Genomic DNA, 15,751 nt, shown 5'->3' with positions numbered 1-15,751 from the left:
CCGTTTTGTAATGTTAATCAACAGTAGCTGGGCATGCCAACTAATAAGTCCATCTGAGCTCCAGTATATTCCTACGGAGACTGCTAATCTTCTTGCTCATCACTCCATTCCATCCTCCATTAAGAAAAGTACCATCCGGGTTCGAATCCTTCATCTGGCGTACCAAACACACCCCTACGCGAATTGCAACAACCCATTCCATACCAAAATACAAACGAGTAAAGCAGGTATTTACATACAAAACAGAGTGCATATATTAGAGGATCAAAATATCTTCTTGTACACCAGATTAAAATTAACAAGGCAATTTTTTTTTTCTTTTTTCTTGTTTCTTTTTAATACTAAATCCATTCATACACTGCAACATGGAAGGAACTCAAGGGTTAAGGCTAACAGCTAATGTGAGAGGATCGCAGTCACCTTTTCGCCATGTTTGGAAATTAGTGAAGATACGGAGCCTGATACTGGTAGCCATTTCCAAAGTAGTTGCCATGACTAGGAGAGAAGTTGTAGGTGGCAGAACCAAGAAGAGAGGGCCCGTGGTTGTCAGCAGGTCCGGTGTAAACATAGGGTCTGTCATACACGTACTGCGGGTACCTATCTGTAATTCTAGGATAGAATGCTTTGTCAGCAGCTACGTTAGTGACTCGGGGACCATATCCTGCACCATTGGCACGAGGTCTCTTGGGTTGAGGCTTTGCAGCTTCAGTTGCCCTCTTCTTGTCTGCCTTCGCCTTCTCTAACAGGAGAACCCGCTTCTGGAGCGGATCAATAGGGTATTGCTCCTCAAGGTTATGCTCCTCAATGCACTTGATCACAGCCTTAAGAGCAGTCAACTCCCGCTCATTAACCTCAGTCTTAAAAAAAGAATTCAAGCATTTCAGTCACTTTCCAAAATGCAGCAGGAAAAAAAAAATCATGAGCATGAATATTTGCAAATCAGTCTCATGCATTCAAGTTGCAAGAATAAATCTGCTTTCTGGGTGACATGTAAATAGATGCTAAACAATTTAACTTCCAAAGTAGTGTCAGGTTGCTGAGATCTATTGCAGTTGGATCTAACTAGCCAAATCATCCTAAATGATCAGACAAGACCCAAGTATGTTCGAATGGCTAGCTGGCCAGAAAGCTGGTCCAATCTGCTTCAGACAAGACCTTGTGGGCACTGACGAAGATAAGTGCTTGCCCCTCAAACATATGGTTAAGGCCAGCCAGTATTAGGAAACACCAATCACCTTAAAGTAGTTGAGTAAAGAACACACCTGAGCAGAGGGTGAGGCATTTCCAGGCTTGACAGGTGAAGAAGCTTTTCTTGCCTCCTTCAAGTAGGATTTGAGTAAGGGTACAGGAGAGAACTGCTCTGTAAGCTCAAATGCAAAAGCCAGGTTAACTGCATCAATCTGCCTTCCATTATTCACCAGAACTTCAATTACACCTAAAATATAAATAATAGAAAAGATGAATAAAAGAAAGTTAATAGAAAAGATAAATAAAAGAAAGAAAAGCACAAATTAACAAAACCAGTACAATGAAAGAAATGGTTGATTTCTACAACTGTATTACCATATGTTGAATCCCTCACTTGTTGTTTCAAGAGCATGAATACTACTTAAGGTAGTAAAAACAATATCATTTAACATTGATTCAGCTCATTCCAAACAACTGATACTAAAAGACACATAGCTAAAAGTGTCATTCAAAGGTCATACACAATGCAGGATGGTCCAATCAACTCCAAAATAGCATTTAAACAAAGATATTTTTCAAAAATACCTAAACCTAAAAGCATTTAGTTACTTTAGGAAGATGCCTATCGGTCTAAGAGCAAAGAAGAGTTTTCATGGAGCCAATGGCTAGAGATCACCTTGTTTAGGGATAATAAGAAAAAGACTTACCAGACATGGTTAGTCATATCAGTTTTACTAAAATGGAATAAAATAAACAAAATGGATGAATAAAATGTAAACCCATGGGGTAAAAAAGACATTCAAGCTCAATTTTCAAAATCATTGTTGTTTTTCACAAAAACAAGTACATTCTGTAAATGACTTGTAAAATGTTACCATGTGAGCTGATACCAACACAAACCTGTCATTTTTTCGGACAAACCAAGGGAACGGCAGAGATCAGCTGTTTGTCGACGACGAGAGACCATTGGTATCAGCCTTGAAAGTTCTTCCTCATTGAAATCAGAGGCAATACCGAAAGTAGAAAGGAGTTGCAGGAAAGCATGAGCTTCCAATGAGTTACCATTACTGGCATCAATGTCAAGAGCATCCAACTTTGGTTTCCATTCCTCAGCAATTGACTTTGCTTGCTCCTTAATATCTTCAGAGATTACAGCACAAACAGAAACCACATCCAGATTACTTAGCAAAAAGCTAAGACATTCCATCAACATGATACAGGTTCGCCTGAGACCCAATAGATTTGAATCTTTCTTTCCATCCACATTTGGCACTTCTGAAAGGTAAAATCCTTCCAAAGATTCCAGGACTAAGCAAGCTGGGCTTGCTGCAGCTTTCAATGCCCAAGGGATTTCCTCCTTTAGGGCAGCAAGGTTCTTTCGGTTATCTGATATAAACTTGTGCAGTCCTTCAGAGTCCATCTCTTCACATAGTTTTACCAGTTGGGGATAAGATTTCACCTCAAAATTTCCATTCTCAAAAGAACTTTTGATGTCCTCCAAGTTACTTTCAGAAGGCACAGAATCAGGTGGTTTCTCCTCAACCGACAGTTCACCACTGTCTCCATCACAGCTGACATCAGCAGGCTCTTCAGATGATAACTTCCTATGCTTCTCTAGAGCATTAGTAATGGCAAAAACAGCAGCATCTCTCTTTTCTTGTAACCTAAACAATGAGGCTTGTTCCTTGGCTACAACAGCTGCTTCACGCTTTTGCAACATTTCTCGAGCTTTTCTTGTTTTTGTCTCAAACTCTTTTTCTTGGTCTTCCAACTCATGGAAGCGTCTCTTCAAGGACTTCTCAAGCCCATGGAAATGTTCCTCAAGTTCTTTCCATTTCATATTAAGTGTTATAGCACGATGACTTTCAAGTTCAGCAAATGCTTTCTGAAGCTGCTGTATCTTAGAGGTAGTTGAGTCTATGAGAGTAGCAACTGACTGTGTATCTTCCATGGCAGAAAACCTGAAAAAGAAATGTCAGCAGAGATCAGATTCCCACTGCAGTACGAAAGACAAAATGTACAACCAAACAGATTTTTAAACTACACAAACCTTTACTTAAAACCAAAGGGGAAAAATGAACAGAAAACATAAAATTAAAAAACTTAATATCATGGAAGGTAAAGTTCAACATAAATATACACATTTTTTCTTTCAAAGAGTTGAATATTGTCTGTGAACAACAGTAACAAGCTAATAACCAAATACAGCAAAATAAACTGATGATATAATGGAGTAATGAAAGCAACAAAACTGGAGGACTTATATAGTTATCTACATAACTAGGGCAAAATATCACAACTTGACCACTTGAATATCAAGAAAAAAACTCAGCAGCTATATTTAGAAGCCAGTGCAAGAACCATCTAAAGGTTCCTTAGTAGTCACTGAAAAGATATCTTACTTAGCAGCTGTCCAAGAAAACACTTTCTGTACAAGAGCACAAGCATTTTTTGCTTCTAGAAGCAGAAAACAAGTCTCGACATTATACAGTCTTTGTTCTTAGTTAACTATGAACTAATCCCATTAGAATGAATGATGATTGCACCAAGTGCGTCAGCAGCCATATATCATAAATGTTGCATGTAAAAAGAGGATCATTTACAACAAGTAGCTTCACCAACAATGCAATTACAATAATTGGTGACAAATGATAATCAATGAGACAACTTCAAAAGACAAGGTGAAAACCAAGATGCAGGCACTAAGAAACTCTTCAAAGCATCTTAATTCCCAAAAGGATCAGATCACTCCTTAATGACACTTTCCACCACCATTGACATTTCCTTCCCACACTTTTCACAACAAGTAACGAAGTCAATGAAGACATGGCTAAACATCATTCTAAACTTCCCAAATTTGCAGACCAAATAGACACCTAGAAACAATGAGCATTTACTGTTTCAGTATTTACCAAAAAGAAAGAAAGAAAAAAAATACACAACTAGGAAGGATGGGAGATTGGGGAGAGATTCTGCTCCTTCAAATCAATCCATCTATTGTAAAAGTTGTACTTAGTTGCATTGCAGAAAAAGGTTACTTCTGTCACACCAATGCCAAAAATTTAAAGTAGTGAGGAACAATCCTTCACCGTAAATCAGAAAAGGAGAAAAAAGGAATCTCAAGCAATCATATTCAATAGTTTTCAATCATTCTTTCATACCCATCAAACCCTCAACCCCCCCAAAACCACCATCACCACAAGTCACAAAATTACAGAAAGAATAAGTAGACAATATCACAAGATCCCAATAAGAATGTTACTGTTAACCCCTATATCAATAGAGATATACCAAGTAACCAAACAAAATTTCCCATTATAATTGCACTCGATCCATTTTCTAAAATAATTGTAGCACTCTTAATTGAAAAGGAGAAAAATTGCAATAACATGCATCTGAACGCCTTCCACGGGCCAACCATCTAAATAGACACCCTCCAGTAGACCATTCTGCAATTTCCTATATGCTATTTTAATTGGTTCTCAACCATTATACTCTTCCTTCATTAGTCTCCATTAACTACTTCCAAAAACCAGCAGGTTTACCTTGAATCACAACAAAATTCCACCCTCAAAAGCGTCATGAAACAATAAATGTTGCTTCATGGATGAGACTTGTAGTACCCTCTCACAACAAGAAGTACTTTCCAAACAAAAAAAATAACAGATGACAATAACCTAAGCTCCCTTTTGGAAGATAATGAGTTTCAGCAAACTAAAACTTTTTCCTAGCTTTCTCTATTTCCCAATTCAAAAAATGGCCTAACTTAATAAGGACCACTAAAAAGAAGTTTAGCTACATCAATAATAACCATAAAGATTAACAGCTTTCCAAAATTAATTAGTATCATTATCACTCATAAGTTCACCATTATTAAGTTTAAAGTAAGCACTCCTTCATTCCATAAATAGAAACAAACCACAAGCTAAACCCTAGACCAAATGCTATATAAATAAGTCGTCAAGACCAAAAAGAAATTTGAGAGCTCAAGCTTATTTTGAAACTCTAGAGAACCGAAAAAGAACCCAGCACTTAAAAACAACAAAGGAAAAATCTGAAACTTTTATAATTTTACAGTAAAGAAGTAGCTGCTCTCACCAGTGATTTTACAGGCTTCAAATTTACAGAAAGACAACGCCGACTCAGAGATCGTTTATACCACACCAACAAGAACACCAAACCCTAAAAACGAAAGAACACGATCAGAACAGTCCAATATTCAATTTTCACTGCACACTAAAAAAAACACGAAATTTGGTAGCTCAAAAAGTAGGTTCGAAGTTCAAAAAGAAAAATTAAACAAATTTGAAGGAAAATGGAGGGTTTTTTTCATAATTTTTTTCCAGGAAGGAAAAAAAAAAGAAAAGAAAGAAAGAGTGTGCCGATCCGGAGAGAAGAGTGAAAACGAAAGGAAAAGAAAGGAATAGCGATGGAGAGAGAAATTACCTGATTGATTCCAAGGGAAATGGAGTGACAAAGTGACCTAATTCGATGGAGATTCGAATTATCAATCCATTTTTACCTTTGGTTTTTTTTTTTTTTTCTTTTTGAGAGACAGAGAGAGAGAGACAGAAGGGGGGTTGGTGTTTGGGAGAGTGGATATGTGTGGCTGCTACCACTCTTCAATCCCTAGAGAGAGAGAGAGAGAGGCAGATGGAGAAAAGTCTTGAGAGCTAAAAGCTAGTGTTTTATTAAGCACTGCACAACCATTTCTCTCTCTCTCTCGCTTCCTTTCTTTTCGCTTTATTTTTATTTTTTTTTTTGGAGCACTCTCGTTTTTGTTGTATGACAGTGTACAATTGTGTCTGCGCTTCGTTGTAAAGTGAGTCTTAGCCGGTGGGGTGTTAATGAGCTTTAGGAGTGCTCTTAAAGTTGTGCCACGTTGGATTCAGACCAAGATTTTGAGGCATGTTGGTGTTGGATTTTGGTTGCTGCACCCGACCTTTGTCTGAACAACTTGAGCGGGCTGGGCTTGGCCAATACCAAAATCATTACAAAAACTTTTGTCAATATAGTCTAATATTTTTTTTGTCCTTTTTTTTTTTACTCTTCCTTCCTTCATACAACTTTAAAAATTAAAAATGTAAACTACAAATAAGAAAATAGAAAAAAAAAGGGATACTGATACTTTCGTTCTTAATTTGTTCACAAAACAAAAAGTTGGAATTATGTATTAATTATTAATTTTAAGTGATATGTATGATTTACTTTCCTTACCAAAATGTCAAATATAGATAATTTTAAGACGAGATACAACTGGATAATAGTCACACTTTTCCATAAAAAAGAACTTTCTTCCTAAAATATTCTAAGGTCTATCGTTTAATTTTATGAATCTTGATTTATTGATCCATTTTATTCTTTGCATGCACTAATTTCCAATGGGTTTTGTTCAATGATGGTTTAAATGGTTGTTAGTCATTGGGTATCTTAGGTTGCGCCAATGACAGCAAACCAAGGTGCCAAGAGTGTATACTTTGACTTTGACGAAGCTGACACAGTGGAGCTTTGTGTTGTGCTCCTTTTTTCTCGCATCAGCGGTCCGGCTAAAGCAAAACGCTTGTCTCGCTGTTGCTGCGGGTATGGGCTACATCACCCGCGTCTTGTTCAACTTACTACCTTGGATGATTGGCTAATACCAATTCCTAAATTTGTGCGTCTTTATTAAAAGGAAAAAAGAATACATCAAAATTTGCCACTTCTTTTCACATTGTTTGTGTCCTGATCTGAAATCTAAATATAAAACCAAACATATTCTCTAAAGCAAATTCTCAACTAATATCTTAAATATAAAATTACTCGAATAAAGTTTTGGTAAAAATTATCTAAATTTAATTTTTTTTTATAATTAGTAAAGAGATGATTCAAATTTTACTCTCTAGACAAGAAGATCATACATTAACCAATGAATCAAATACTCGAGTATTTATTTAAGTCTAATTTAAATTTAAAGATTAATACAATGAATTTAAATTCTCCATCAAAATAAGAATCAATTGCATTTTATAATAAAAATCTCAAATAACTAAAATGTTTCAATACTTTTATAAGGTGATCAATAAATCATATTATCAAAACAGTTGCAAAATTATTATTATTATAATCAAAATGAAAATTTTCATATTAAATTTATAAATTAATGACCGCACATATCATCTTTCAAATATTTTATAAAGCATATTATAAATTCCATTTTTAAAATTCATAAAATTCCATCATCTTTAGTCACATCACTAAAGTTCTATTAATAATATAATTCTCATGATTATTACTAATTATTATAATTCATCAGTAGGTAGGTTTGAGCAAAAAATCAAAACCTGTTGATAGGATTATGGAACTAATTCTAGCGTTGCTTGTCTCACTCCTTGAGAATGAATTCATAACTTTTTAAAATATTTTTCAAAAGAAAATAAAAGATTTCATAGCTCATTTATAAAATACGATCCATCATGTAGATAAGCTAAATTGAAAATAATCATATGCTTAATTCTTTAATTCTTTTCATACGTTGAAATTAAAAAATAACATGTTTAAATCATTTAATGAAAATTATATATACGATAAGATGATAAAGAGTGTGTGAGGTTCTATTTCATTATACTCCAATAATCTTGCTTTTTCATAAAACAATCAAAAGCCTATCTATAACCATACAAAAATATAAGAAACAATCCAATTCTTTAAAGATTATTTACACATTAAAATCATTCAAAATAACAAAAAGTCTTTCAAATGATTAAATATGATAGCTTATGCTATTCTCAATAAAATGACTATATTTAAAATTAGGAAACTCAAAATGATTATCTATTTTATATGTTAAAAGTAGAATTAATAATGTTGGCCTAAAATGTGACCTTGAGAAGGAACATTTTTGATTGGGAGATAGAACAATAGCAATAGTTGGGAGACCTTTCAACTTAGTAAAAACTTCAAAGATGAAATAGTGTGGAAAAGAGAAACAAGCGGGACTATGCAATAAAATCATTTTGCTAAAATATTACGTGTGCAAGCATTAGAAGGCGAAAGCTTTGAAAAAATATATGGGCAGGGGTGGCTCCACACAAAGTTGAGGTGTTCGTGTGGCAAGTAATGCATGGAAAAATAGGAGTCAAGAAGGAACTTGCTAGGAGGGTTAGAAGAGAGAATGTGACATTATGCGTGCTATGTAGGCAACACGGTGAAACCAATGGCCATCTTCTCATCACTTGGTTTGAAGTATGGCAGGTATGGTGTTGATGGTGCAAGATTTTTTTATGTTAAGTGAATTTTGTCAAAAGATGCAAGAACAGGCCTTAAGGCTTAGAACGACTACCAAATAGAAAAGGTCGATAAGAGAATTTGGACAATGGTGTTTGTTGCAATTGTTTGGTCTATCTGGAAGGAAAAAAAATGAAGTGGTTTTTGACGGTAAGAGTTGGGACACTACAAGATGTTGGGAGTTCGTTAGAATCAGAACTACAACGTGGGCTAAAGCAAAATGGCCAAATGAGTTTCCTAACGCACCAAGAACTTATCTGCAACCTAATAGTGTTCGTGTAGCTAAAGAGGTTCAAAGTGGCCATAAAGGTATTAATTAGGAAACTCCTATGTAAGGACAATTGAAATTTAATGTGGATGGTGCTACAAAAAGATGCCCTAGGCCAACGGGCATTGGGGGTACTTTGAGAAATGAGAAAGGAGAAATTAAAGTCACCTTCTCTAAGTCTATTAGCTGTGCAGACTATTAATTCTAGTTTTTTTTTTTTTTTGAAGGATCAACAATGATTTCATTAACCTTGGAGGGAGTGAGAAGAGATCACCTCCAGAACATTGTACAAAATCAATGGTGGTTAGAATGAGGATTTAGCTTAGCATATCAGCATCATCCACTATTATACCTCCTAAACTTTCCTTTGAGCTTGCATTGCCTCTGTACTATATGCAAAAACAGCAAAAAAAAAAAAAACCCTACCCTTCCAACACCTACATTTCCATGCCAGAAAAATTCCCAAAAAAGAAAAACAAAAAACCACCCTAAACCCCATTTAACACTTCCTTTAACCATCAGATTCAATAAACACAACAGACAAGACATCACCATAGTAGAAGATCCTAAACTATTTAATTATCAAGGTATTCAAATCCTATTAAAACCCGCTTAAAATTGTAAAACATTATTCAAAACTGAATCCTAATGGTAAAGAACTATCCATTTTAAGTTAGCAAAATTGGTAAAGCCTTGGAATGTTTCCCATCCTCTTATGAGTTCAATCCCTATTAATAATAAATTTTTATATATCTTAAGTTACAAAATTGGTAAGATTGATAAAGGTTTAAATCTCACAAAATTTTAAATTTTTGTAACATTATATATAATTAGGTTTGGGTTTAAGGTATCCTAAAAATGATACTTGAAACTTACTTCGAATCAATGTCGAATTTTAAAAGTCTTAACCTAATCTGCATTATAATCGAATATTAGATACCCCAATCCTATGTTATTAGGTTAAATACCACATACACTCATCTAACAATAACCCATTTACATCCTTAATTTTATCTACAAAAAACATTTCACAAATACAAATTCAAGTCTTTACATACATATCATAGCAACTTTCACAAATTCCCAATGTGAGATTTAGGGGCATTATAATCTCCCTCATTAAGATTTTGCCGTCTCTATCAAATCTAACACATAACACATATATAATTAGGTTTGGGTTTAAGGAAGCGGGTACAGAAGAACCGTTAAGAGATGAGCAACCTAAAGTTGATAATCTAATTTGATTCTATTACTCTATTCTAAGGTATTTCTTCTCTTTTCTTGTCTCATTTTAACTGAGTGTCACTTTGGGAGTTTGATCCCAAAAATAATAACTAAATCTTAATGTAATTTCATTATCTATTTTAATCTTGACAAACGATTGCTTAAAAGATAATATAAGATCACAGTAAAGTAAAGTAAATTTTCCTTGTTATTTTTCGACTGAATTTGCCTTCATCAAGTATGGAAACTTCTCATTGAATCTCCTTTCACTCCCTTTTACGTACCCAAAATTAAAAAGGCCAAGGTGGCTAGATTTTGCGAATGATTGCCTAATTTGACAAAGTCAGAACTTTCACGATTCTGAAGCAACCTAGCAATGAAACATTAATCCACCAGCCATACTCTTTTTCATGTAGTGCTTCGTGGATCCTTCTTGCCTCTTTGACTGTCCAACTCTAGATTATTTTTTCGATTTAAAACTACTTTACCTAATGGCAGAAATCCCATTTAAATACCCATAAATAGTTCGAATATGAAAATGTAAAAACCCAATAATAATTATAATAATTCATATGTGTAAATAATAGAAATTTCATGATTTATTTTGTTTCTTTGAAGATTGTGAAAGCCGTATCAAACACTCTCGGAACTTGGAAAACATTTTTTTTTTTTTTTTAACACTTGGGTGGTAACCCCTACATTTGATAAACATGTGAAACCCACGTCATGGTAAGTTAAGAAATTTAAAGCAAAGTGGAGGGTTTCACAAATGACATGGTATTCAAATTTTTTATTAAAATACTAAAACCTTCTAATCTTATATTTTGACAATTAATATGTCAAGTTGAAATCATGAGTGGAAAAACTAAAGTATAATATTTAAAAAAAATTTTAATAAAATTTTATTTGTATTATATTTAATTAAATTTTTATCAAATAATAATTAATTAATTATTATTAATTAAAATATTATTTATTATATTATGTTACGTTATGTCGATATAATATATTGATCGATAATGATATGACATAATTATATAATTACGTGGTGATTTTTTTTATTATATAAAATAAAAAATGATTAATTATTTTTTAATTTATTTAAATTTTTTTAAATAATTCAAATATATTTTAAAACAATACAGTATCAGATGAAAAATAAAATTTATAGGTATTGAAAACTTATTTTTGAATATTTTACTTTGACAGCTAATTGCGGAAAAAGATATTGCATACAAGTTTGTTTGCTTTCTTTCTTATCTCCAAAAAGAATTCATGGCGTCGTTCCCATTTGGACGCGGCAGAAGGGGATTGGCAGGTGCTTGATCCTCCACGACTCAACAACCAGTGTAATGGACGGCCATGAACAGTGAAGTTGAGAGCCAACAAGTGTTTCTAGGTCATCCAACAAATATATTTAACTCCCTCTATTATTTTTTACCCGCTCTCAATTTAACCTTTTTATTTTTAATAATATTTCAGCACAAAGTTTTTCAACGGAAAGCAAGTCAAGCAAGGCGCACTAGAAAAGTCTTTGCCCCTCTTGGAGTCCAGTCGTCTCCATGGCTTGGAAAACGAAACAACCACCAAAGCACATAAACTGGCCATTCCTTGTTTGACCCGATCATGCCAAAATATTAGAAAACAATCTTTAGTTCACACTCTTTACACACATATCTCACTTCATTTTTTTTTCTTTGGAGCTTTTATTTTTGAGCTTTGAATTATGCTTTTGAATATTTAAACCGTGACGTAGACTTTGTCTTCTTTCTTTATGAACTATTGGTCGTCTTCTCTCCGAGTTTCTCTGTGGAAAAGAAGGATGCTTCGCTGTAGTTTCCAGTACCCTTCTGCCTGTTCTTTGATCTTCTTCGGTTAAAACTTGAGAAATCTGAGGTGGGTCTTTGAATTTTTGTTCCAAAGTTTAATTATTTCTTTTCTTTCCTTTTCTGGGCTTTGTTGATACTCTCTTATATTGATCAGAATCTAAGTCAAATAGTCAACTTCAATTGGTTTGCTTAAGTTTCTCGGCGTAAAGTTTCTATCTTTTGTGTTGGTCTTTGTGAAATTGGGGTTTATCAGCTGAATTTTCGTTCTCTGTGCTCCCTTTTTCTTTAGCTTTTCTTGTTAGTGTTTTCGAATATTTATGAAAGGTGAATTTGATTTTTTTTCCCCTTTTTGTTTTTAACTTTGTTTCAGGTTTAAATGTTAGGAGAAGTATGGTTTAATGGATTTGACAGTTAATCTCTGTTAAGCTGTTATTAGCTGCACAAGTGGATTTTGTTAATCCACGCTTTCAGTTTCCATTGTGAGGGGCTTCTTCATGATCATGGTGTTGCATAGCGGAGTTTTTGCTGTTCTTATCAGTTCTTTCGCATGGTCACTGCTTCGCTGTAGTTTGAGCTATGCTTCTGTGGAAGATATTAATTGTTTGAAGAGCATCAGAGCTTCGCTTCAGGACCCCTTTAATTACTTAAACTCTTCATGGAATTTCAACAACAATACTGAAGGATTTATTTGTAGATTTACTGGGGTTGAATGTTGGCATCCGGATGAGAATAAGGTTCTAAATATCCGGCTTTCAGATATGGGACTCAAGGGTGAGTTTCCTCAAGGAATCATAAATTGCAAAAGTTTGACAGGCTTAGATCTTTCAAGCAACAAACTCTATGGAAGTATTCCAACCAATATCTCTGTACTTCTTCCATATGTCACTACCCTTGATCTCTCATCTAATAATTTCTCTGGAAATATACCGACAAGCCTTGCAAATTGTAGCTTCTTAAACATTCTGAAACTTGACCACAACAAATTGACGGGCCAGATTCCTGCAGAACTCAGTTTGCTCAGTAGGTTGAAAGAATTTAGCGTAGCTAGTAATCTCTTGACAGGGCCAATTCCAAATTTCTCGTCATTATCAGCAGACAATTTTGCAAATAATCCAGGATTGTGTGGGAAGCCTTTGGATCCGTGTCAGGCTACTTCAAAGGGCACTAAAACTGGAGTCATTGCTGGGGCTGCTATTGGTGGGGTGACAGTTGCCGCAATAGGTGTGGGTATTGGTCTGTTCTTCTATTTCCGTAAAGTATCTGTCATGAGGAAGAAGGATGATGATCCAGAAGGAAACAAATGGGCAAAGGGCTTAAAGGGAGCTAAAGGCATTAAGGCAAGCTAATTTAATACATCCACATCAGAATACAGCAGATGCTCTTCTTTCCATTATGAAACCGCAAGTAGTTTCTTATTATTATTATTATTAGTATGGTTTTATCTGTGATTTACTTATAAGGTAATGTTATTGCAGGTTTCCATGTTTGAAAAGTCAGTTTCCAAAATGAGATTAAGTGATCTCTTGAAGGCCACTAACAGTTTCAGCAAAAATAATATTATTGGGTCAGGAAGAACAGGGACTATGTACAAAGGAGTCCTTGAAGATGGAACCTCTCTAATGGTTAAAAGGTTACAGGATTCTCAACACTCTGACAAAGAATTTGCATCAGAGATGGCTACTCTAGGAAGTGTGAAACACCGTAACTTAGTTCCCCTTTTAGGCTTCTGCATGGCAAAGAAGGAGAGGCTTTTAGTTTACAAATACATGGCAAATGGTACTCTGAATGATAATTTGCATCTTGTGGATGATGCTAACAAGGCTATGGAGTGGCCCTTAAGGCTTAAGATCGGGGTAGGGGCTGCCAGAGGATTTGCATGGCTCCACCACAACTGCAATCCTCGTATAATTCATCGAAATATAAGCTCTAAGTGCATCTTACTAGATGCTGATTTTGAGCCCAAAATATCCGACTTTGGTCTTGCAAGGCTCATGAACCCGATTGATACGCATCTGAGCACCTTTGTGAATGGTGAATTTGGGGATTTAGGTTATGTTGCCCCTGAATATGCGAGAACTCTAGTGGCTACTCCAAAAGGAGATGTCTACAGCTTTGGCATTGTCCTTCTTGAGTTGGTGACTGGTGAGAGACCTACCCATGTAGCCAAAGCTCCTGATGGCTTCAAGGGAAATCTGGTAGAATGGATTACGCAGCTATCAAATGATGGTAAACTTCAAGATGCCATTGACACATTCTTGGTTGGGAAGGGTGTTGATAATGAACTTCTCCAATTTCTTAAAGTTGCAAGTAATTGCGTATTGCCACCTCCCAAGGAGAGGCCTACCATGTTTGAGGTATACCAGCTTTTAAGAGCTATTGGGGAGCGATACAATTTTTCTGCTGAGGATGAACTGTCGATGCCTTCTGATATAGGTGATGCTGATTGTATAGAGGAACTTATTGTTGCTCGAGAAGTCAAGGAGAATAATTGAAAAAATGTGGGTTGGTGAGTGGTGCATCTTGGCATAGTGCATGTGTAAGTATTTGTTATCGTGCATGCTTAAAATAAAGATTGATATTTTATGTGTACTGATGCTTTACTTACTAGTTTCAACTTTCTAAATTTAGTACTCACTGTAATGGCATCAGTTATAGTTTTCAAGCATCTATGTTAGGTCTTTCTATCTTTTATTTCGTATTAGAATCCTTGGCTAGTATCCTGGAGGAAAAACTTTAGATTCATTTTTTTTTTTTCTCCTGAGGCTTTCTCCGTAAGTGATTGTGTATGCAGAATGATTAGATTTACACCAAGTGAATGGTATATGTAATGTAAGTTAAATCAATTTATAGTTGCGGGACTAGTGTTTTCCTTTGTGTTTTCCTTTATTCATTAATGTGATATTGTATCTTGCTGAGTGCTTTTGCCTTTATTTCTGTATGCAGAGTGATTTTATTTAAATCAACTGACAGCTGTATGTAACATGGGCTAGACAACTTACAGTTGTGAGACTTTTAAGTCTTTTCCCTTTCTTACTTTTAATTGGTGAAATGAGTCACTGTTGTTCCTGTTGCAATTTCTGGATTTTGAATCTTAAATTTGGCATGAGAACACTAACAATAACAGAATTCTCTCATGCACTGTTGAGAATCATGGAGCACCTGCATGAATGCCAGCATGCAAGTAGCATGTTCACGTTACAATGAGAGTTTTAATTGAATAATTACCAGGAAACTTCTAGATGCACCTGCATGTATTTGTGCGGATACTGCTGTATTTACCGCATAACTTCAGCTTTTCAATTTTACTTGGGATTGGTATCTTTTTTGGGGATTGCAGTAACTTCAACTATTTTAATTGTTCTCCTTTATTTTGTGGAGAGCTGTAAAAGAATGTGCAGATGCTGTATGGCTCTCATCTTCCCATTTTCTCTTTTTGGAGGCTTGATTCCCTCAAAGCATTGAAGATTTTTATCTTGATTTTCACTTCTTACTCTGATAGTACCGTATCCCGTACAGCATACTTTGCTTTGGTGTGTGAGTGCATACATAGCTAAAAAGCACACAAGAAGACACAAGTACATTATATGCTACTGCTCTTGGCCTGAAGTTACTACATGGTTTTCTGCCCACTTGTCTCTAAACATAATCTTTAATCTGCTGATAAAAGGTGCTGATAAATTCAATTGGATATGGACAGCTTAGGTTTCATCAAGAAATTTAGCTGGATTCTAATACTCTTATTAAATAGTGAGAGAAGCTGGTTGAGTTCTCCAATATGGATTTCTGCTAATTCTCCCAGGAGTAATTCTTTCTTCTCATGAATGACTAACCATTTTTTTCCTTCTTCGTTTGCTAATTTTAGAAATCCTAAGTCTGTTTACTGCACCTTTTTTATGGCATAAATTGCTTGTTTCATTTCAGTTTATGTAATAGCGGTGCAGACTGTTAGCAGGAAGTATTTTGCCAATCGTGCCAAGCT

At 35.0% G+C, this 15,751-nt stretch overlaps 2 protein-coding genes across 3 annotated transcripts; one reads left to right on the top strand and one right to left on the bottom strand.

Annotated features, from left to right (window-relative positions):
• Positions 1-230: 230 nt before the first annotated feature.
• LOC110409159 (FRIGIDA-like protein) lies at positions 231-5,956 on the bottom strand. The gene is made up of 5 exons (XM_021418419.2): positions 5,635-5,956; positions 5,287-5,370; positions 2,089-3,149; positions 1,263-1,435; positions 231-857 (listed from the first exon to the last, which is right to left on the bottom strand). The coding sequence occupies exons 3-5, from the start codon at positions 3,137-3,139 to the stop codon at positions 441-443; spliced, it is 1,641 nt and encodes a 546-aa protein (XP_021274094.1). The 5' UTR covers positions 3,140-3,149; positions 5,287-5,370; positions 5,635-5,956; the 3' UTR covers positions 231-440.
• Positions 5,957-11,452: 5,496 nt separating this feature from the next.
• Positions 11,453-14,653, top strand: BIR1 (BAK1-interacting receptor-like kinase 1). Of its 2 annotated transcripts, none has more exons than XM_021417991.2 (3): positions 11,453-11,839; positions 12,143-13,109; positions 13,248-14,653. In XM_021417991.2, exons 2-3 carry the CDS (start codon positions 12,267-12,269, stop codon positions 14,262-14,264), a joined length of 1,860 nt encoding a protein of 619 aa, XP_021273666.1. In that variant the 5' UTR covers positions 11,453-11,839; positions 12,143-12,266; the 3' UTR covers positions 14,265-14,653. The 2 variants fall into 2 exon arrangements, with proteins under 2 accessions (XP_021273666.1, XP_021273667.1); XM_021417992.2 differs by lacking the exon at positions 11,453-11,839 and adding an exon at positions 11,844-11,975.
• The last annotated feature ends 1,098 nt before the right edge of the window (positions 14,654-15,751 follow it).

Source organism: Theobroma umbraticum, unplaced genomic scaffold (genome assembly GCF_002168275.2).
Source record: "Theobroma umbraticum cultivar Fairchild unplaced genomic scaffold, ASM216827v3 scaffold_44.0, whole genome shotgun sequence".
In the NCBI taxonomy this organism is placed as follows: domain Eukaryota; kingdom Viridiplantae; phylum Streptophyta; class Magnoliopsida; order Malvales; family Malvaceae; genus Theobroma; species Theobroma umbraticum.
This window is presented reverse-complemented; position numbering and strand designations above follow the sequence as displayed.

Excerpts from the sequence above, each read along its gene's own strand:
- LOC110409159 (XM_021418419.2), bottom strand. The coding sequence starts at position 3,139 with ATGGAAGATACACAGTCAGTTGCTACTCTCATAGACTCAACTACCTCT. Across the intron at positions 1,436-2,088 it reads TTTGTCCGAAAAAATGACAG|GTGTAATTGAAGTTCTGGTG; the intron begins GTTTGTGTTGGT and ends TTTATATTTTAG. Across the intron at positions 858-1,262 it reads ATGCCTCACCCTCTGCTCAG|ACTGAGGTTAATGAGCGGGA; the intron begins GTGTGTTCTTTA and ends TCTTTTTTTAAG.
- BIR1 (XM_021417991.2), top strand. The coding sequence starts at position 12,267 with ATGATCATGGTGTTGCATAGCGGAGTTTTTGCTGTTCTTATCAGTTCT. Across the intron at positions 13,110-13,247 it reads AGGGAGCTAAAGGCATTAAG|GTTTCCATGTTTGAAAAGTC; the intron begins GCAAGCTAATTT and ends ATGTTATTGCAG.